Source organism: Andrographis paniculata, unplaced genomic scaffold, assembly GCF_009805555.1.
Source record: "Andrographis paniculata isolate CXL003 unplaced genomic scaffold, ASM980555v1 Contig26END, whole genome shotgun sequence".
Classification (NCBI taxonomy): domain Eukaryota; kingdom Viridiplantae; phylum Streptophyta; class Magnoliopsida; order Lamiales; family Acanthaceae; genus Andrographis; species Andrographis paniculata.
Genome location: NW_026137557.1, coordinates 540,000 through 560,476, shown reverse-complemented (window position 1 = coordinate 560,476; position 20,477 = coordinate 540,000). Strand labels below are relative to the sequence as shown.

Here is a 20,477-nt window from a genome sequence, read left to right as displayed (position 1 = left end):
TTTGTTTATTTGAACTTCAAATTTCACATTTTTATTATTTAAATTTTATTTTTTTCCACAAAATATCATATTATATACTCCCTCCGTCTCACCGGAATTGAACCCTTTGATTAGAGACATTGTATTTAAAGTAAGAATGTTTAATTAGTTAATAATAATTAGTTATGATATTATTATATTATTTTTTGTATAATTAATAATATTTACAGTTTTAAAATAAATTTAATATATATATATGATTAAACAAATTTAAATATATGTTTAAATATTTAAAAATTATATAGCAATTAAAAAATATATGCAATATGGATATATGTAGAGAATAAAATCTTCTATAATACAAGTAAATAAAAAAATATTTTTGTTTATTTATAATTAATATAAATTAATTTTATGAAAGATGTGTAGTTTTAAATATAGATAAAAATATTTATTTTTTTTAAGAGAGAGATAAAAATAAAGAGGTTTTGAGTGTTCCTATGTTATTTATGATGTTGTATGTTATATAGTTAATTAAGTTGATTTATATTTGTTAAATATATTTTATTTTAATTATTTTTACCAAAAAGAAACGTATCCATTACGGGACAAATAAAAATAAAAACAGTATCAATTGTGTTGGGAAGGTGGAGCATTATTTTAATATAAAAGCAAAATTATTTCGAGAACATAAACAAACCCTCGCTCAAAAATAAAAATGCATCACATGACTACAACCAGTAATACAATTTGAAGCAATTTTTTACGTTGTGCATTTATAGCCAATCATTTTGTGTCAGACCTAAGTAATGATGTACAAATAAATACCCCACGTTATTTATTACTATATGGTAAATAAAAATAATTAAGGATTATATTTCTAATTACATCATAATCTCTTAACTACAAAAGTCATTTGAGAGTCAAATCGCACTCAGATTTGGCTTGAGAGACTGTGCATTGGTTCGTCCGATTCTTCGGTTCCGCTCAAGAATTCGTTGCAGAAATGTCGATTTTTCACCACAATCCGCTCTGCGTTACTCCGCCGCGGTCTCGGTATTCGTCGCTTGGCGGAAATCAATTCAGAAATTTGTTGCCGAGATGCGCGACGAAGAATGGAAATTTTCAGGCATCTGTCGATGTCAAGGTTTCGAATTTTCTGCCGTTCGCTTTGCCGAGTTCGAGCGGCGACGGATTCTCTACGTCTTCTTTTAATCAGGTGAAATAAATGATGTGTATGTTTATTTTCACTAATGTCGATTTGTTTTTTCTCTTTTTAATTTTGGAATTCAGATAAATCAATCCGTCTTCGAGGTTTGAGTATGCTAAGATTTTTGTTTTGTGTTTTTTGGTGAGTTACAGTTGCTTGAGGCTTTGATAAGCGGGAAAAATTTATCGGAAGCTGAAGCAGAGGCTTCTCTCGATTTCTTGTTGGATGGCGCTGACGAGGCTTTGATCAGTGCTTTTTTGGTGCTTTTGAGAGCTAAAGGCGAAACTGATGAAGAAGTAAGTGAATATATGTGAAGAATAGAAAATGTGCAAATATTTTATATTGTACGTGTTTCCTAAATTTGGTAGTTTGAATTCTATCTACCATCTGAAAGCATCTACACAGCTCATATAGTAGCATTTGATATTGCTTTTGGGGATTATCTTGCTGTCTTTTACGTCCACGTTATTAATCAGTATGGCACTCACCCAAAATTAGGAAAATCAAAAATAAAAATTGAGTTGGAATTCGAATTTGAATACAAATTGTTGTAAGAAAGTGAAATTTATGTATTTACTAGGAACTGGTGAGGTATTGAGGGTCATAATTGTTGGAAAATCAACCAGTATGGCACTCACCCAAAATTAGGAAAATCAAAATAAAAATGGAGTTTGAATTGTTGTAAGAAAGTGAAATTGGTGTATTTATTCGGAACTGGTGAGGTAGTGAGGCTCATAATTGTTGGAAACAAGTGGAATGCATGCTGCTGATATTAAATAGGTTGCAGGGCTGGCAAGAGCAATGCTACTGCACTGCAGGAAAGTCGAGGGAGTGACGGATGCTGTCGATATTGTTGGGACAGGTGGGGATGGTGCAAATACAGTGAACATCTCTACAGGGGCTTCAATTCTAGCAGCAGCTTGTGGGGCAAAAGTTGCTAAGGTGATTTGTTATTCATATTTTTCAGATTGGTAATTTTCACTGTTTCATTAAACTGATTTTTAAATTTACTATTGCTATACAGCAAGGTAATCGTTCGAGTTCATCTGCTTGTGGTAGTGCTGATGTGCTTGAACAATTGGGAGTTGAAATTAACTTGGGACCAGAGGTATGAGCAGTTAATAGTATCTTGTTTTGTTGTATCATTTTTTATGTACATATTCTCTGCAATCAACATGGTTTGCAACCGAAAACATGGAGCACGCCCTTTTGATTTTTAACAGAGAGTAAAGAGTGTGTTGCTAAGTAAATAGTTACATCTTAACATGGATCACTGACACATGGACATTCATGATCATATTGTAGAAATTAAGAATGTATGTATTCGAGATAATGATTGATTTTGAGCAGAGATGGATTATAGATCTATTTTTAACTTTAGTCGTTTTCTCTCATGCTATTTAGTTATCGCACTGGCCTATAGACAGTTCCCCTGCAAATGAATAGTCTTGTCTTCACAAAAATAAACATGTTTCACCTTGTAATCCCGCCCATATTGAAAATAGCGTCGCCAGGAATGTCGTAGCTTGGTACTTGCGGAATTATGCAATATGCTTTTCATTTATTTGCAAGATTATTGCTTCTGCCACAGCCGCTGTCCTTTGGTAGAATCTGTTGACGATTTCTTTCCCATCTCTTTCTAAAGTTCGATTCTTCAGAAAACTGTGATTAACTTTTGTACATATACTCTGTCCAGCGTTAACTAAATTTTAACGATTTTTATTGCATAGGGGATTGCAGAGTGCATAAATGAAGTAGGAATCGGCTTTATGATGTCTCCAATTTATCATCCAGCAATGCAAATTGTTAGGCCAGTCAGGAAAAAGCTTAAAATAAAGACGGTGTTCAATATCTTGGGGCCCATGCTGAATCCGGCACGAGTTCATTTTGCTGTTGTTGGAGTATACCATGAGGAGCTGGTACGTGAGCTACCAATGTTTTATGTTTTCTTCAGCAACTTTATCTATTATTGCTTCTACTTTCCGAATGGTTAACTGCGAGAAAGATTGAAGTTACCCAATATAACTTGTAACAATTGTCACTTACTAGGTGCATAAAATGGCAAGTGCTCTTCAAAGATTCGGCATGAAAAGAGCATTGATTGTCCATTCCGAGGGATTGGACGAGATGAGTCCTCTTGGTAAAGTGCATCTTGCATTCTTCTTTTTCTTGCTTACGGTATCTATTCCATCAAATTTTAATCGGTATTCTCAAAAACTTAAACAGGGCCTGGATTAGTCCTGGATGTCACTCCAGATAAGATAGAAAAGTTCGCATTTGATCCATGTAAGAAGCTTTGCGCTACCTTAACAATATAATGATGTTCACATCTAGCAAAAATCCCTTGATTTTACCAATTGTCATTTTCCAGTGGACTTCGGGATCCCTCGTTGCACTGTTGAGGATTTGCGCGGTGGAGATCCTTATTACAATGCGGATGCACTTAGACGCGTACTGGCTGGGGAGAAGGGGTCGATTGCTGATTCCTTGGTAATTAATCTGCATTTCTTTCTAACCAAAATTTCGATTTATGCTTATAAAAATGACGAGTTTATTAAATTTTTGCATAAATGCATTCCACCGTAGGTTCTGAATGCAGCTGCTGCCCTTTTGGTCAGCGGCCTCGTAGGCAAACTTGCCGAGGGAGTGAATCTTGCCCGCAACATTCATCAATCAGGCAAAGCTCTCAAGACACTTGATTTGTGGATCGAAAAATCTAATGTAAGTAGTTAAGATGCCAACCGGTGATATTTATTTATTTTTTTCGGCGAAGCTGAGTGTTGTATTTTTCAGAAAGCAAAATCGGCAGCTGCTAAGGAGGTGCCGGTTCTCCAGTCGTAGTTTCCGATTCCATCTTTCAGTTTTGACAGTTGCGCACCCCAGCCACAATGCGATCGTATGATCTACTTTTTGTTAATGCAAGTTTTTCGGCTATCTTTTCTCGAGTAGGTGTAAATAGATTGAGTCGAATATTTATGGTATTGCCTATAGGAACAACATGCCTGAGATACTTTTGATAATATTTGATGGAACATTTTGTTAGAAAAAAAAAAAGTGTATTATTTTCGTTTATGTAAACTGTAGAATCCATAATCTAAATAATAAAATTTAGAAAAATTTTGCAAAAGAAATACAAAAAATATAGTAATCTTTGTTTTTGTCATGTTTTGGGCGAGAAACACAAAAAACCTTACCGCCGGCTGGAATGCGAGAGCCTGCAGCCGCGTATGGGCGACGTTGTGAAAGACAACGCATTGCGTCAGCTGGTCCCAGCTGGCGCGGAGCTCCTCGTTCATCATCATCTGGCTGACGACGCCGTGGGTCTGTCTGTTGGAGATTTCGAAAATTTTCGACAGGTGGTCAAGACTCCCGGATTCGTATGACGACGAAAATGTGAAAAGGTCCGTTCTCAAAGCCTCTTCCTTGATTTTACCTCTCACCATTTCGAGAACGCCGTCTTTGTTGTTGAGAAGGCGCCATACGTCAAGGGAATCGACGATGGCAAAGGCCTTTTCGTGGTCGCCCCGCCGGAGGGCTCGGGTGGCGGCCATTAGAACGGTTAAACAAACCGAGCCGGTTGTAAACTCAGCTCGTTCGTGAACGTTGACAAGTCGAGTCGAACAACATAAATATGCTCGTTTGATTAACGAACGAGTCCGAAGTTTGTTCGCGAACGTTTGCTTAAATAATATATTTATTATAAATATTATTTAAACATATAAAATTATACTTTATAAATAAATAAAATATTAATTTTAAATATATAAATAAAATAATTTTAAAATTTCCTTTTAATTTATATATAAATTAAAAAAGGTGAAATATACTACTTTGAACTAACTTAAATAAATTTAATCGAGCCTAGACGAATGAAACACGAATACCAACTCAAAATACCAAAAATTTTTAAAGAACCGATCTCGAACTCTGCGAACGCAAGAACTGAAATTAAGGATAAGCTTCAGGCCAAAATTTTGGGCTTGGGCTTGAGCTTGGGCTATGTTCAGTGGTCTTAAATATGCATTACTGATCGGAATTGGTTTACTGTATGATCCAAATTCCAGCAATGGATCGCTCGGTAGAACTTCAAGTCTCTGCTGCTCGGAGCCAGCTGAAGGTGCGATTTACTATTTTGAATGAATTAATGCAATCTGTACTGAATCTTCCGGTAGATTATGCATTCGTTAGATCGCTATTTTTGAAGGATTTGGATTTGTAGCTGAAGCTAGAAATGGAGGCGGAGACGCCTTCGAAATCGAAAATTTTTCAGAATCTAGGTTTTCCGTACATTCTTCGATCGCGAAAATCAATCGCAATCGTCGTTTTGATCGTTTTGAGCTTAGGAGTTTGTGGATATTTGATGTTTAAGCATCATTATAGAATGCCTGAGAAGATCCACACGTATTTCACAGTTGTGTTGGATTGCGGAAGCACTGGTTCAAGAGTTAGTGTTTTCGAATGGCTTATAGGAAATGGAAGCTCTGTCAATGGCGGTTTACCTATCATGTTGCATAGTTATCCAGACAGGAAGAACATAACCAGTGGTTGTGAGTACCACTGCCTGCAAACTGAGCCTGGTTTGCACAATTTCGTCTATAATTCGACTGCTGTGAGGGCTTCTTTGGAGCCATTGATTCGATATGCGGAGCACCGGGTGCCATTGGAAAGGCGATTCACGACGCCTATATTAGCATTAGCCACTGCCGGAATGAGGAGACTCGCGGCAGAGGATGCTGCATTGGTGTTGGAGAATATCCGGCGTGTCGTGAAAGAGCATGGATTTTTGTACAGGGAGGATTGGATTCGGGTTTTGAGTGGGAAGGAAGAGGCGTATTACGGTTGGGTGGCGCTGAATTATCGAATGGGAGTGTTTGGGAGCACGTCGCGGGTGCCTACATTGGGGCTTCTTGATCTAGGAGGTTCGTCGTTGCAGGTTGTGGCGGAAGTTGATGGTTCGATTAAAGATGAGCGTGTATTTCGAGCGAAGATAGGGCGTGTTCGGCGCGATATTGTGGCGTATTCGTTGCCTGCCTTTGGTTTGAATGAAGCGTTCGGTAGGAGTGTTGTGATGCTGAGTCATGGAGGAAGAACGTTCGAAGTTAGACATCCGTGTCTTGGTTCTGGTTTCGCGCAAAATTATACGTGCTGGAGCTGTTTTGGTATGGATTCAGCCGATTCGGATGAACATTTGTATGTTGTTGGCGAACCGAATTGGGAGCTTTGCAAAAGGATCGCGAGGGCAGTAGCCATTAATTCGAGTAGTCCGGATTTGTTTGATCAATACCGCGATTCGAAGTGCCTCGGCTTGTTTTCTTATGGAGGTAAGTTGAAGGTTAATATGAGTTCAATTATTAAGTTAAAGTTGCCGCTCAAGTCAGTATGGTGCTGATTTGATCGGATCAACATATGCTATAGGGATGACCAATATATATTTATACAACATATTTATAATACATCATATATTAAAGGTAAAACTGCTCATAACTCCTATGTGTTTTCGAAAAATTGAGCTTAAAATCTCTTTGTATTTAAAAAATTATATGGCATCCCTTTATACTTTAAAAAACGTTGCATAAAACCCCACCACCATGAAATTTTCCTTGTCTGATAAGAAGATTTTCTATCTATATTATTTGCATAGTGGGGGTTTCATGCAACATTTTTTAAAGTATAAAGAGACGCAATGCAATTTTTAAAGTAAAGTGGAGATTTACATTAAGTTTCGAAACCACAGACGGTTTTCATGCAACATTTTTTAAAGTATAAAGGGACGCCACACAATTTTTAGAATAAAAGGGGATTTACGCTGAGTTTCAAAACTATAAGAGAGTTATGGGCAGTTTTGCCTATATTATATTATAACTCAACCTATACTATTTTTAACACAGTGTTGGTCACTTATATGACATATGCTTACCGAATCAGCACTAGATCTGCAACCTAAACTTACGTATGCTTTTTTCGATACTTGTTGATTGTTTTAAACTAGAAGTTAATACGAAGTTAATGAAAAATGTCACTAGTAAACTATGAATCCAAGTGTTAACCCTTAACTTTTAGATTGTGAATAGTTAAATGTAGATGATAACGTATTTGGATCGACATCAAGAAAATGCGAATATCTTTTAACTTATCTTTGCCGTGTAGATTTTCGCTCGAATTACCTATGTGTTGTTTATAACAAAAATGCGAATGTCTTTTAACTTATCTTTGCCGTGTAGATTTTCACTCGAATTACCTATGTGTTGTTATTTAGTAAAATGGTGATTCGTAGCTGAGGCTGTTTGAACTGTGACCGCATTCTTTCAATCTTCTTGCAGGCAACACGACGTTGAATATAACGAGAAGTCTGCACTACGTCTCCCGTTACCACGCAATGTCTGGATTTTTCGCCATCTACCGCGCGCTAAATCTAAGCCAGACGTTGAATCTGTCGACACTGTGGGAGTCAGGCGAGAACCTATGCGCCAGATCGGGGGATAATCCGAAAGGCTTCAACGGCCAAGATTGTTTCCGAATGCCCTACTTGGCATCGCTTATCGAAAACGCTCTCTGCCTAGCTGGCGTGGACATAATATTCGGTCCCGGAGATGTTTCTTGGACGTTAGGCGCTTCGCTTGTTGAAGCCGAGTTCTTATGGCATAATCGGGACGCATCGCCAAACAACAACTTGGTTCTGAAACGCGATTTAAGGTTGTCTTCTTCGGTGTTTACATTCGTCTTGCTTTCATCGCTCCTCCTCGTCTTTTTTTTTCTGTCAAATTAAGCTGCCAATGGCGGGAAGAAAACCTGCATCTAGGACAACATTGCCAAATTATTTGTCTCAATTCCTTCATTCTTATATGTAAGAAAAGCGCCGCGACGAGTAAATGACATGGTCGACTACATCGAACAAGACATTGTCAGAAAAAACATGAACAAGTTTGTTCATCACTTTATTTACATGAAGATCAGCTAACATGTATAGCAGATGTATTAGATCAGTTACCTTAGCCGGTAATGAAACCCGGGACGGCAGCCATGGAAGATTGCGTTACGCGCCGGTTCACATGTATGTAAGAATTTCTTTCGCTTTCGAAGAGCTTTCGAACGTAGCCAAGACATTGGGCTTGCAACCGCCTGCCTCGGATCCTTCGATATCCACCCAAACTTCGTTCACACGGCCGATGAACCTGAAAGGGGAATTATACTGTGCGATAGAATACGCGTATCCACTCTGAGTAGAGGTCGAGTTCGCCCAAGGAGACCTGCTCAAACTGACGGCGAGTTTCTCAGCTTCCTTGACGATGTTCTTATCCCTCGCGAATCCTGTAAATTTTCTGGCGGCGATGCAATGACCTTCCCACCAATCTGGCTGGAGGTTCAGCTCAGGAAGTGGGAGCGGTGGTGTCGCCTGAAACTTTTCCGGCAGGTAGAATTTCACGGCGTATGCTGACGAGTGGAGAGGTCCTCCTTCCGGGATTATGCTTGTTAAAACAGGGACAGTCATTGGTATTCGGGAGGAGTTCAAGTTTGCGCCTTCTATGAACTGGAACAATCTGTGACAATAGGGCAATCAGAATGTCGATTATTTCGAATTCTAGTAATGAAATACGGCAAAGATTCGTAGGATTTGGTTCATCAGCTGAATAATTACTTCGGTAAGGCTAATTATCGCAATCTATGGCAACGGGACAATCACAATGTCTATTGCTTCGGATTTTAGCAATGAAAAACCACGACGATTCATAGGATTTGGTTCATCAGCTGCACAATACCTCGGTAAGGCTAATTATCGCAATCTATGACAATGGGACAATCAGATTGTCTAATGTTTCGGATTCTAGCAATGAAAAACCAAGACGATTCATAGGGTTTGGTTCATCAGCTGCACAATACTTCGGTAAGGCTAATTATCGCAATCTATGACAACGGGACAATCAGAATGTCTATTGTTCCGGATTCTAGCAATGAAAAACCACGACGATTCATGGGGCACGGGTTCATCAGCTGCATAATACTTCGGTAAGCCTAAGTATTGCATCGATTTCGCCTTTTTTTATTTATTTATCATCTGTATGCAACCTTTGATGCTCTCCTAAGGCACATTTAGGATTCAGGAAACATACAGTACAAAATAAATTCTTCACAAAGATGCACAAAGTCAACTTTAATTTATGCAAACATTTGATTCATTGGTAAATGGATTTTTCACGTGCATATGGACTAGAACAAGCAATTCATAAAAGCTTCTGGATTACATCCTAAATTATTAATGCTAAGAGCAATTGTTTTATCAATGATTAAATTGCAATTTTCTTGCTCTATTTCTAGATCTGGTTTATGATTCATACTACTCATCCAATATGATTTTTATTTTTATTTTTGTTTTTAATCTCCAATGAATTTCCAGACAACTCATACACTATGCATCACTGCAATACTAATATGAACAAAACAGAATCAACAGAAGGTGCAAATCAAAGGCAAAAATGGGTCATATTCTTCATATAAATGCAGTTTTCCTTTGTTTTTTCATCCACAACAAGCAAAGAGGTTTAAATTTAATCTCGCATTTCTTTAATTTTTCATTGCAGTTAACGAAGGAAGCTCAACGACGGTGCGGAATCAGAGAACCGCTCAGATTTCAGTTATGGAGTAATTAAGTTAAAAAGGAAATCGATAATGATACCTACCTATGGAATCCGTATCTCGTAGCTTTCTCAAAGGAGATTTCATCAGTGGCGGCGGTCATCCAAGCCGATTCCCTGTAGAACCTCACCTCAAAATCAGATTCCGAATGCACCACCGTGTACTGCGGCGATTCCAGCGCTTTGCTCTCTCCCTGCGTCACGATAATCGACAGTAGCGCAGCAATCAAGATTCTTCGACAATCCATTTCCTTGAAATCAACGAATTTCGAGAGCACGACGATCGATATAGTGATGTAGTCAATGAACGCTTACTATTTGCTGCTAAAGCTGCTGCGGAGTTGAGGAATTTGAAAACGCGACTTTGCGTCTAATTGTAGAGAACCGCATAATTGACGTCTGTGTTTGTTCGAGGGATTTTGTGGGATTTCTACTATTCCCACAAAATTTTTTCTTAAAAAACATCAAATCAAAACATTTATTTTTTTATTTATTATATTATACTAAAAATCAATTTTACATTCAATGAATTCTTATTTATATCACGTCATACAACTATTCAAATTTAAAATTTTTATTATTTAAATCCCAACTCAAAATTCAGTTATTTATTAGTAAAGAAAACGTGAATTATATTTAGCGACTTTAGTTATCATTGGAGAAGAACCGTAGAGACAAAAGAGCCCACAAATTTCACTAAATTAGCTTTGAGTTGGGCTATGGGCCAATTGTCTACACAATCAATTGGGCCTTTTAATTTTGGTTTAAATTAATTTTTTTTTAAAAAAAATTATAATTAAATAACTTTTTTTTAAACAAATATTATATTTATTTGAAAAGAGCACAAACTAGATAGTGGTAATATACACACCTTTTATAAATCAAAATATTTGAAATATAAAAAATATATATTGGGAATATAAGTATCATCTTTTAATTAACTATCAATTAAGATATAATTCAACATAAAAAAATTCTTCATTACTCTTTCTCATTAAAAAATACTCAATTCGTCCCAAATCTATAGTTTTATTTAGATTGAACACATAATTTAAAAAATATTAATATTATATTGATAGTCGATAAAAAGTATGAGTAAAAGACTTTATTGTCCTTGTGAGTTTATTAGCGCAAAAAATAGTGACATTTTTGTTATAATAATGAAAAAATAGAGATAATTTTATAATGATATGAATATTTATGAAAATAAAACTATTATTTTAAAAAATACAAAAATGAGTAATAAACGAGACTATTATATTAGGACGAAAAAGTAACAGAAAAATTATAAATATGATAAATATATATTTGTGTATTATTATAATTATATAATAATAAATAAATAATATTAATATTTCTCACATAGTCACATGGCCTCCACAATATTTAAAATATCATCATAATCATCTCACTAATAGTGACCATTCCCTCATGCCTAAATTTATTTATAGGAGTTAGGCCTTTTTTTTTTAATTCGATTTTAGTTTTTTTTTTTAACTATGTAATTATTTTAATTTTTAATATATTATTATTATTATACTTATTTACAAAAAAAAAAAAAATCACATTTAAATTACTATATATATATAAATCACAATTTAAAATAACACACCAATTATATATATTTATGATGGAAAGGGGAATCTTATTCCTTATGGCCTGCCTGCAGCAGCATCAAACTTTACATAAAGTTGTGTTTTATGCATCTCAAAAATTAAAATAAAATAAAATAAAGCAATAATTTAAAAATATATATATATATATATATATTATGTGCAGTGGCCAGTGAGTGGGCTAATTCTATTCTTCTTTTGCTAGACATGACACTACTCACTTTAATATATTCACACATATTTAGGAATAATTTGAATTTATATAATTTTATAATAAAAAAAAATAGTAAATATTTTTATATTTTTATAATTTTTTATACAAATTTCATTATATTAGTACTGTAAAACACTAGTAAAAATATTTTTGTTATTTTTTTTTTTTAATTTGTACTATATTTTGATATAATAATTTATATTGAAAGATCAACACGCAAAAAATAAATGTAACTCTTTTAATCGAACAAAAAGAGTATTTGAAACAAAAATGTATGTTCTCTCTGTTTTTATTTTTTTATTTTAACTAAACAAGTTTTGTAATTTTTTAAAATACATTATTATTATTATTATTATTATTATTTTTATAAAATATCATATCTAATAACTATTTAAATCAAAATTTTTAAAATCATAGTAATAATATATTCCATTGTAGAAGAGATTTGAAAGAAGGTAGGGTAAGATAGGGTAGGGTATTTGAATGAATGAAAGAAAAATTAATGGGAAAGACTAAGGCATCTAACCAAACTGAAAACGACGTCGTATAGGACCAATATCACAATTTATTGTCGTTTTTTATAGTGTGAGAATGAACTCAAAACTATAAATTTATAAATTTATGAGTTCAAATTATCGATATTATTAAATTTTATTTAACACATAGTTTGCCCACTGTGAATATCTGCTGCTGCGAGTTTCACGTCGTTAAAAAAGAAAAAAAACAATCAGAATTTTTTTTTTAAATTTAAATTGTACGGATTTTGACCATCATCTTCATCATCATATTGCTTTAAATTTTGGTGACATAAATTTATTGTGACAGATATTTTTTGTCCCCATTAATTAACTCATCAATTCTTGGCCTTAATTTTCATGGTGAAATATTTTGGTTGAAGTGGATTATTTCTAAGAAGATTTCTTTTATTTTCTTAATCAATTCTTACTTATTTCTTTCTCCTTACATTACAAGACTCTAAAAAATATTATAATTCACATGTAGTTTGAAAAATAAACACACACAAGACTCGCTACTATTTTAAAAAATATTGTATAAATGTTTTTAAAAATTATATTTTCTTCGTGCATGTGCAAAGTTGTCGTTTACTTTTTAAATATAGATTTTTTAATATTAGTATTATAATGGGTTGCAGTGAAAAAAGACTAAAATACCCTTATTAGTATTGTGTAATATAGTGTAAATTAGAAGGATAGTTATTATGTTATGTAGGTAGTACAATTACTAAATTAGAAAATGATAATTTTGTTTTGGGACAGACGAAAATAAAAAATGACAATATTTAATGGGACGGAGGGAGTATTACAATTTTTCATCTTTTTAAAAAGATTGCATAAATATAGTTTTCCTACTATATTAACATGCACTACTTCTATTCACAAAAAATGTGCCTTGTTTTTTTTTTTTTTTTTTTTTTTAATTCATAAAAAATATACTATATTTTATATTTATAGCAAATAATTTTTATATATTTTTATAATTTAAATCATTCAATATTATACTTATTTACAAACAAACCACGACTACTTACACACTTAATTTATCAATTTTTTTGGGCAAAAAGTGGCATAAAGTATACTCGTAATTTATAAAAATTGCGCAAAATATGTCATTGTTTAAAAATCTTATCAAACTCTCTTATAGTTTAAAAAATATTGCATTTAACATTCATTCCGTCATTAGTTAACAGTAATTTTATAGTTATTAAGTTTTTGAATTATTTTCGTTTAACTAATAAGAGAAAATGACTAAAGGAAGAATTTTTAAAACTATAAGAGAATCTACCGTAATTTTAGATAATTGATATTTTGTTCAATTTTTACCAATATCGGATGAATTTTATGTTTATTTTGCTATTTTTTTTATTTTATTAATTCATTCATATAATTTTCAAAATATCTCAATCAATATATTATTATATTCATTAAAATTTATATCCAACCAAAAATAATCTACTCAACAACAACAAGTGTCTTGTTAATTTCTATTTCATATGTTATCCGTTTAGTGTTGTTTTAAGAAAATTTGTGTCTCTCTCACTCTAGATAATATATGTGAATCTCTCTCTATATATACATATAAAATATGTATGTATAATAAAGCACGCGCAAATGAAAAGGGCAGACAACCTGAAAGAGGAAATCCATGTAATATAATAGTAGTGAGTTTTCTTTTGAGCTGTCCCATAAATTAAATTTTTCAATAACTGCCCATAACATGTTTTCTGAAATAACCCCTAAAAAAAATAAAAATAAAAATAAATATTTTAATTTTTAATTTTGAATTTTAAAAAGGTGAAGTGGTGGTGACATAGGGATTCTTGGAGGAACCCTGGACTCCAGCGCCGGATAGATCCTTGCCATGCAAGCAGTGGAGCGGAGTGGCTGCTGTGAAATCTCTGGACCTGTGGTCCATGGACCTTTAATAATTGTAGGGAACAAAGCATCATGTGGCAGCAGCATCCGTCAGCAAATGTAATGAAGTGAAGACCACTTATAAAATAAAATAAAATAAAATAAAATAACCCAATTGGATTGGACCACAAGGGTGAGTTTGAATCTAGTGGAGAATATTATTCATCGTTAAAATAATATTTTAAAAGTTAGGTTCTTATTTTATTCCAAAAAATATATTTTGAAATTAAAATAATTTTTAATATCACAATGTAAATTTATTTTACTTTTAATTTTTTTTTTATTTTTTATTCTTGAATTACATGAACAATGTATATGCAAGGAAATGTTAACTCATTTATTAGTCATATGTACATTTTGTCCCATTTACAAAAATCAACAAAAACATTATTGCATTCAAACAAAGTAATCAAGGCACTTTTATTTTTATTTTTATTTTTTGTTTTTGTTACAATTTTTGTAGAAAATTTTAAAATTGTACATTATTAATGATAAAACTAGAAGCTAAATAAAGATGATACACACTTGTTCCGTAAAAGATGATCTGATTGTATGAGATGAACCAGCGACTGTGAGATTTAATTTTTGATTTTATTATTTTGATTTTTTTTTTTATAAAAAATATCAAATCAAATATGTATTTTTTATTTATTATATTACATTAAAAATAAATTTTACATTCAAAACATCAAATTAATACATACTTATATCACAATAAATAATTATTTTAATTCAAAATTATACTATTCAAAATTAAAATATTACAAGTAAACATATCAAAACCTTTTATTTTATATTATGTTAAAAACAATACTACATTCGTCTAGTTCTAAAGTTCTACATTTACTCAATAAAATTATACAAATATAAAAATATTTTTAATATTAATAAAATGACGCAAAATGTAAATAAAACCCCTGCATAACAAGTACTCCATCCGTCCAGTTAGAAAATATACATATTTATATTTTGGGACGTCCAATTACAAAGTAACTATTTCATTAAATACCCTATTTTTTCCACAAATACCCCTATTTTACATCATATCATTACTTTTATTAAAAAAAAGTAAGGACAAAAATGTTATTTTACTATTTTTACCTAGCCACTGTAACTAAAATACTATTATTGCTTAATCTCCACGTCTAAAGTAATTGTATACTTTTTTAGGTTGGACGAAGGAGTATAAAACACTAGTCTCTAAACAAGCCCATACTATTTCAATCTTCTCTCTCACTCTTTCTTTGTTTTTTTAACCAAAAAAAAAACCATCTCTCTCTTCTCTCTCACTCTACACAAAGAGAGTGTATATATATGTATATCTATCTATGTATCTATCATGTATGTATATCTCTTTTAACTTATCCTATGGATTCTTTCCTCTAATAACTTGCAGGTAGCAGAAGAAGACGACCATTTACATACATTCATTCTAACATTAACAATAACAACAAACCGCCATTGCAGATCGATCGAATCAGCTTCAGTTCACCTTCCATGGACGACAAACAAACCCTTCCAATCCAAACAAAAACCTAAACCCTCAATTTGTTCCCATTCATTATCACCAAATCCAAATCCATTTTTATTACACGACAAACGATTATCCTCCAACAATGGCCAAATCCAGACAAACAACAATCCATTTACCAATCATTTTCACCATTTCCCTAATTAATGTAGCTATTGTCTTCTTCCTCACTTTTTCCTCAGCCGCCGCCGCCGCCGACGGACTTGCGGCGAACCAGACTTTCCGGCCACGCCAAGAACTTCTAAAGTTGAAGAGGGTTCGAACTTTTTTGAGAAATGTCAACAAACCCGCTGTCAAGACTATTCAGGTAATGTTTAAATTTAAGGTTTTTAATTCCTACAAATTCATTGCAGACACCATTAATTCATTTCCATTTATGTGTATATATATATATATATATATAATTTTGATTAATTTTCAGAGCCCTGATGGAGATTTAATCGATTGTGTGGAATTACATCTCCAACCTGCCTTTGATCATCCTCATCTTAAGGGACAGCATCCATTGGTACTTTAATTTTCTCTCTATCTAGAGTATGTTTTGATTTTTATTTTTTATTTTTAGGTGAAATAATAGCCAAACGTGATATTTTGTATAGAAAAAAAAAATATAATTTTACTAAAAAGAATGAAATGTATATAATTCTAATAATTATTTTTGAAAAAATTAACTATGTATGTGAAAATACAAAAAAAATGTGTAGTAAAAGTTAAAAAAAAAAACAGAAAAATATGTATGATGAAAGAAAGAATAGTATATTTTTATTATATATAAAAGGAATATGCTATAAAAAACTAAAAATAAAAAATAAAAAGCAATAGAGTCGAGGGATTTTTCGAAAAATTAATAATGCTTGTGAAAATACAAAAATAGCTGTAAAAAGGTTAATGGTAAAAAATTTAGAAAAAAAAAATATTTTTTTTATTAAAAACGAAATAAATATAGGATAAATTTTTTTTAAAAAAAAATTGAAAATAATAGAATCAAAAATATTTTTGAAGAAAGTAATAATTGTCGTGAAAATGCAGAAAGAGTTGCCGAAAAGGCCTAAAGAAACCGGCAATTTGGCCACGGAGTCGACATTCGAGACATTACAGTCATGGAGAGACGCCGGGGAGACATGTCCGGAAGGGACAATTCCGATAAGAAGAACAACGGAGGGAGATGTCCTAAGGGTGAAGTCCATCCGTCGATTCGGCCGGAAGATCCGAAGGGGCGTTCGGCGAGACACTGCGGGCAATGATCACGAGGTTAAATTCTGTAGGAATCATATGAAATGAATTTTTTTTCTAAGTTGTAATAATTTTAACAAAAAATTTTGTTGCAATTTTCTGCAGCACGCTGTAGCTTTTGTTAACGCAGATCGTTATTACGGCGCAAAGGCGAGCATAAACGTATGGGCCCCCCGCGTAACTGACGCGTACGAGTTTAGCCTCTCTCAAGTTTGGGTCATTTCCGGATCGTTCGGAAATGATCTCAACACTATCGAAGCTGGATGGCAGGTTCGGATTCTTACACTTATATTAGTCTTTTCGAACATTGTTAAAATGTCTGAATATTTTTAAGATTGCCTAATTATGATCGATAGATATATTTGTTAATTTTCATGTATATATATATATATATATGATGTTTTAGGTGAGCCCGGAGTTGTACGGTGACAACTATCCTCGATTTTTCACTTATTGGACGGTGAGTAAAATTTTAAAGTGAAATACTTGTGTGATATAATATAAATAGTTAGTGATATAATATTTTAAATATAAAATTAATTTTTAGTATAAAGTATTAAAAAAATAATTTGATGTTTATTGAGAATTTTCTATGAAAAAAATTTAAGCTTGACACATATGTGATGTTTTAGGAAAGAATATAAGTATTTATAGTATAATATTTTTATTTTTTATTTAAAACAAAATCGATGCTGATAAATAGCATCAAGTTTTTTAATAATGTGTATATAAATTGATGAACATAGCCTAATTATTTTTTGAAATATAGAGCGACGCATATCAAACGACGGGATGTTATAACTTACTATGCTCGGGTTTTGTCCAAATCAACAACAAAATAGCCATCGGGGCCGCGATATCTCCGCGATCATCTTATGCCGGGAGACAGTTCGACATCGGCATTACAATATGGAAGGTACAAATGCATATATATTTTTTCATTTTATAAAATTTATTTTCGTACTATTCAATTTATTATATATGTATTTTATATAAAATTTTATTTTTATTATTTATTTTTATCGAAAAAAAAAAAACACATCAAATTATAATATAAAATCAAAGTATTTCATAAAAATTTTAGCTCCTATTGGATATATGATTTTTAAAAATTTGGAAAATTTTAATTTTTCAAATAGTAAAAAATAAAGTATTTAATATAACTTTTTAAAATTAATACTATAGATAAATATAATAAAAGTATTTTTCGGAGTGAAATATCATAATAGATTAATTAGTTGTGACATTCAATTTTTATATATTTATTTATTTTAATGTTTATTTAGTCAAACAATTATAAAATTATGAATATTCAGACCTTAGTGAGATTCACCAGTACTATATTAATTTTCTATTTCTTCCACAACTTGCTTTCCCACACTCCCAAGCCATTAAAAATATTCAAAGATTCTCTTTTTTAAAAAAATAAAATAAAAATAAAAATAAAAATTATTAATTTAAATTTCCGAAGAACATGGCTGGCAATGGCTGATCATCTTCAAAGAAAAGGTTAAAAGACACACACATACATGTGTGTGAATTTTAGCAATATGATTATATATATATATATATAAATTTTGTAATATAATTTTAGTGTTACAAGAAATATGTAGATATAAAGAGTTTGTTCACTTCTTTCACCAAATATTTGAAAATAATACTCCTCGGTACCATAACAAAGTATTCATTTTTTTCATTTTAGTCTGTCTCATAACAAAGTATTCATTTCATTTTTTAATAATTGTATTATAAATACCTTTACAACTTAAAATATATTAGACAAATGTCATTACCTTTATATCACACATACTAATACGATTATTTTAGTCATTTTTACTTTATTCTTACTATATTTCAATATAATATTAATATTTTTAGAACTACGTGCAAAAAGCAAATGAATGTTTACTTATGGAATGGAGGGAGTAATAAAAAAAACTTTTAGTAATACTTTTATCGTTACTAATAACTAATAATAAAAATTTCTAAATACAATCAAAATTTATTTTGATATTATTATTTCAGCTAATATAAAACAAAATTATCAATAAATTTTGCATCAACTAATTCACATTTATCAAAATTTCACTGGGTGTGTTTGTTTGGGGAATTGGATTAGATTTTCACTATTCATCTCATTTTCCCCCCAAAAAATATCAAACCAAACACCTATTTTTTATTTTTTATATTATACTAAAAATCAATTTTACATTCAAAGCATCACATCAACACCTATTTATATCATATCATACAACTATTCAAATTCATAATTTTTACTATTCAAATCTCAACTCAAAATCCAAACCCCCAAACAAACACATGTGTCATCCAATTGATTGTTCAAATTTTTAGCCAATTGTCATTTTTATAATAAAGTATAAAAACGGTAATATGTTTATTCACTTCAAAATTTTTTTATGACAATTTGAAAAAAAAAATATATAAATTTAGATGATAAATGCAGTATAACATAATCTTTCGAACCTATTGTTGTATAATTTTAGTGGGTTTTAAACTTACAAACTAATAATCATCTAAATTATACTTCTTCCGTCTACGGATAAAGTAAACAGTAATCACTTACTTTTGTCGCGGTGTTTAAGAAATAGTAGTATTTTAATTATAGTGGGTAATTAAAAGTAGTGTAATGACGTTTTTGTCATTGCCTTTTGGTGTAAAAGTAACGATATGATGTAAAGTAAGGGTATTTGTGGAAAAAAATGAGATATTAAATAAAATATTTACTTTGTAATAAGACGTCCCAAAATAGAAATGTGTATACTTTTTAGTTGGACGGATGAAATATATATTATCTAAAAATTACATCGAAACAAAAACTATCAAACTTATAAAATAAAAATAGTATGAAATTTTCTCCCTTACACTACTCGATCATAACATCGATTTCTTGATCTAGGACCCGAAGCACGGTCATTGGTGGTTAGAATTTGGGCCGGGCCTTCTCATCGGGTATTGGCCATCGTTCTTGTTTAGCCATCTTCAACACCACGCAAGCATGATCCAATTCGGGGGCGAAATAGTAAATACAAGATCGACAGGGCGACACACATGGACACAAATGGGGAGTGGCCATTTTGCCGATGAGGGTTTCGGGCGAGCATCTTATTTCCGGAATCTACAAGTCGTGGATTGGGACAATAACCTGGTACCGTTGTCTTCGAATCTACATCTTTTGGCAGATCATCCGAATTGTTACAACATTAAGGCTGGTCTGAACCGTGCTTGGGGAAACTATTTTTATTACGGAGGGCCCGGAAGAAATCCTAGATGTTCATAGTAGAGGTGTGACATTTTTTTTTTTTGAAATTTTCTTGATTATATTGTGTGAGGTTTTGATGAGAATGTATGTTGTAAATTCATTTTGAGAAATTTATGGTGTGTTTTTGTAGGTGTTTTTGAATGTTTATGAGGTATTGTGTATTGTAATTTTTGGAATAATTTTTAGAGATTTATAGAATATAAATTACATATAACAATGCATGAATTCTATTCGATAGAAATAATATAATTAGCTTAATTAGTAAACATATATTTCGTCGTAATTCAATGATATAATTAAATTAGTAAACATATATTATTAAAAATAATGATTGTATAAATAACTAAATAGTTTA

At 31.9% G+C, this 20,477-nt stretch overlaps 4 protein-coding genes across 9 annotated transcripts; 3 read left to right on the top strand and 1 right to left on the bottom strand.

Moving 5' to 3' along the window:
* The first annotated feature begins 900 nt into the window (after positions 1-900).
* On the top strand, positions 901-4,857 carry LOC127246033 (anthranilate phosphoribosyltransferase, chloroplastic-like). 2 transcript variants are annotated; one of them, XM_051267210.1, is made up of 10 exons: positions 901-1,198; positions 1,342-1,485; positions 1,970-2,131; positions 2,214-2,297; positions 2,920-3,108; positions 3,239-3,329; positions 3,416-3,475; positions 3,561-3,679; positions 3,776-3,910; positions 3,999-4,857. In XM_051267210.1, the coding sequence occupies exons 1-10, from the start codon at positions 986-988 to the stop codon at positions 4,089-4,091; spliced, it is 1,290 nt and encodes a 429-aa protein (XP_051123167.1). In that variant the 5' UTR covers positions 901-985; the 3' UTR covers positions 4,092-4,857. The 2 variants fall into 2 exon arrangements, with proteins under 2 accessions (XP_051123167.1, XP_051123168.1); XM_051267211.1 differs by having other exon boundaries at positions 3,983-4,857.
* Positions 4,858-5,173: 316 nt separating this feature from the next.
* Positions 5,174-8,010, top strand: LOC127246029 (probable apyrase 7). 3 transcript variants are annotated; one of them, XM_051267207.1, is made up of 3 exons: positions 5,174-5,306; positions 5,602-6,510; positions 7,510-8,010. In XM_051267207.1, exons 1-3 carry the CDS (start codon positions 5,189-5,191, stop codon positions 7,953-7,955), a joined length of 1,473 nt encoding a protein of 490 aa, XP_051123164.1. In that variant the 5' UTR covers positions 5,174-5,188; the 3' UTR covers positions 7,956-8,010. The 3 variants fall into 3 exon arrangements, with proteins under 3 accessions (XP_051123164.1, XP_051123162.1, XP_051123163.1); XM_051267206.1 differs by having other exon boundaries at positions 5,243-5,306; positions 5,394-6,510; XM_051267205.1 differs by having other exon boundaries at positions 5,233-6,510.
* On the bottom strand, positions 7,531-10,203 carry LOC127246032 (uncharacterized). 3 transcript variants are annotated; one of them, XR_007837591.1, is made up of 3 exons: positions 9,865-10,203; positions 8,178-8,727; positions 7,531-7,984 (listed from the first exon to the last, which is right to left on the bottom strand). XR_007837591.1 is itself a non-coding variant. In XM_051267209.1 (2 exons), exons 1-2 carry the CDS (start codon positions 10,065-10,067, stop codon positions 8,235-8,237), a joined length of 696 nt encoding a protein of 231 aa, XP_051123166.1. In that variant the 5' UTR covers positions 10,068-10,202; the 3' UTR covers positions 8,054-8,234. The 3 variants fall into 3 exon arrangements, 1 of the variants encoding a protein (XP_051123166.1); XR_007837592.1 differs by having other exon boundaries at positions 7,531-7,978; XM_051267209.1 differs by lacking the exon at positions 7,531-7,984 and having other exon boundaries at positions 8,054-8,727; positions 9,865-10,202.
* A 5,118-nt stretch (positions 10,204-15,321) lies between these two features.
* Positions 15,322-20,251, top strand: LOC127246030 (uncharacterized). Its single transcript, XM_051267208.1, has 7 exons — positions 15,322-15,916; positions 16,031-16,117; positions 16,639-16,860; positions 16,948-17,112; positions 17,249-17,302; positions 17,612-17,758; positions 19,760-20,251. The coding sequence occupies exons 1-7, from the start codon at positions 15,695-15,697 to the stop codon at positions 20,138-20,140; spliced, it is 1,278 nt and encodes a 425-aa protein (XP_051123165.1). The 5' UTR covers positions 15,322-15,694; the 3' UTR covers positions 20,141-20,251.
* Positions 20,252-20,477: the final 226 nt, after the last annotated feature.

Bases quoted from the DNA above. Each gene is read 5' to 3' on its own strand.
- LOC127246033 (XM_051267210.1), top strand. From the start codon at position 986: ATGTCGATTTTTCACCACAATCCGCTCTGCGTTACTCCGCCGCGGTCT. The intron at 1,199-1,341 runs GTGAAATAAATG...GGTGAGTTACAG, and splicing joins CTACGTCTTCTTTTAATCAG to TTGCTTGAGGCTTTGATAAG. The intron at 1,486-1,969 runs GTAAGTGAATAT...GATATTAAATAG, and splicing joins AAGGCGAAACTGATGAAGAA to GTTGCAGGGCTGGCAAGAGC.
- LOC127246029 (XM_051267205.1), top strand. From the start codon at position 5,421: ATGGAGGCGGAGACGCCTTCGAAATCGAAAATTTTTCAGAATCTAGGT. The intron at 6,511-7,509 runs GTAAGTTGAAGG...ATCTTCTTGCAG, and splicing joins CGGCTTGTTTTCTTATGGAG to GCAACACGACGTTGAATATA.
- LOC127246032 (XM_051267209.1), bottom strand. From the start codon at position 10,067: ATGGATTGTCGAAGAATCTTGATTGCTGCGCTACTGTCGATTATCGTG. The intron at 8,728-9,864 runs GTAGGTATCATT...CTATTGTCACAG, and splicing joins ACGAGATACGGATTCCATAG to ATTGTTCCAGTTCATAGAAG.
- LOC127246030 (XM_051267208.1), top strand. From the start codon at position 15,695: ATGGCCAAATCCAGACAAACAACAATCCATTTACCAATCATTTTCACC. The intron at 15,917-16,030 runs GTAATGTTTAAA...ATTAATTTTCAG, and splicing joins CCGCTGTCAAGACTATTCAG to AGCCCTGATGGAGATTTAAT. The intron at 17,113-17,248 runs GTTCGGATTCTT...ATGATGTTTTAG, and splicing joins CTATCGAAGCTGGATGGCAG to GTGAGCCCGGAGTTGTACGG.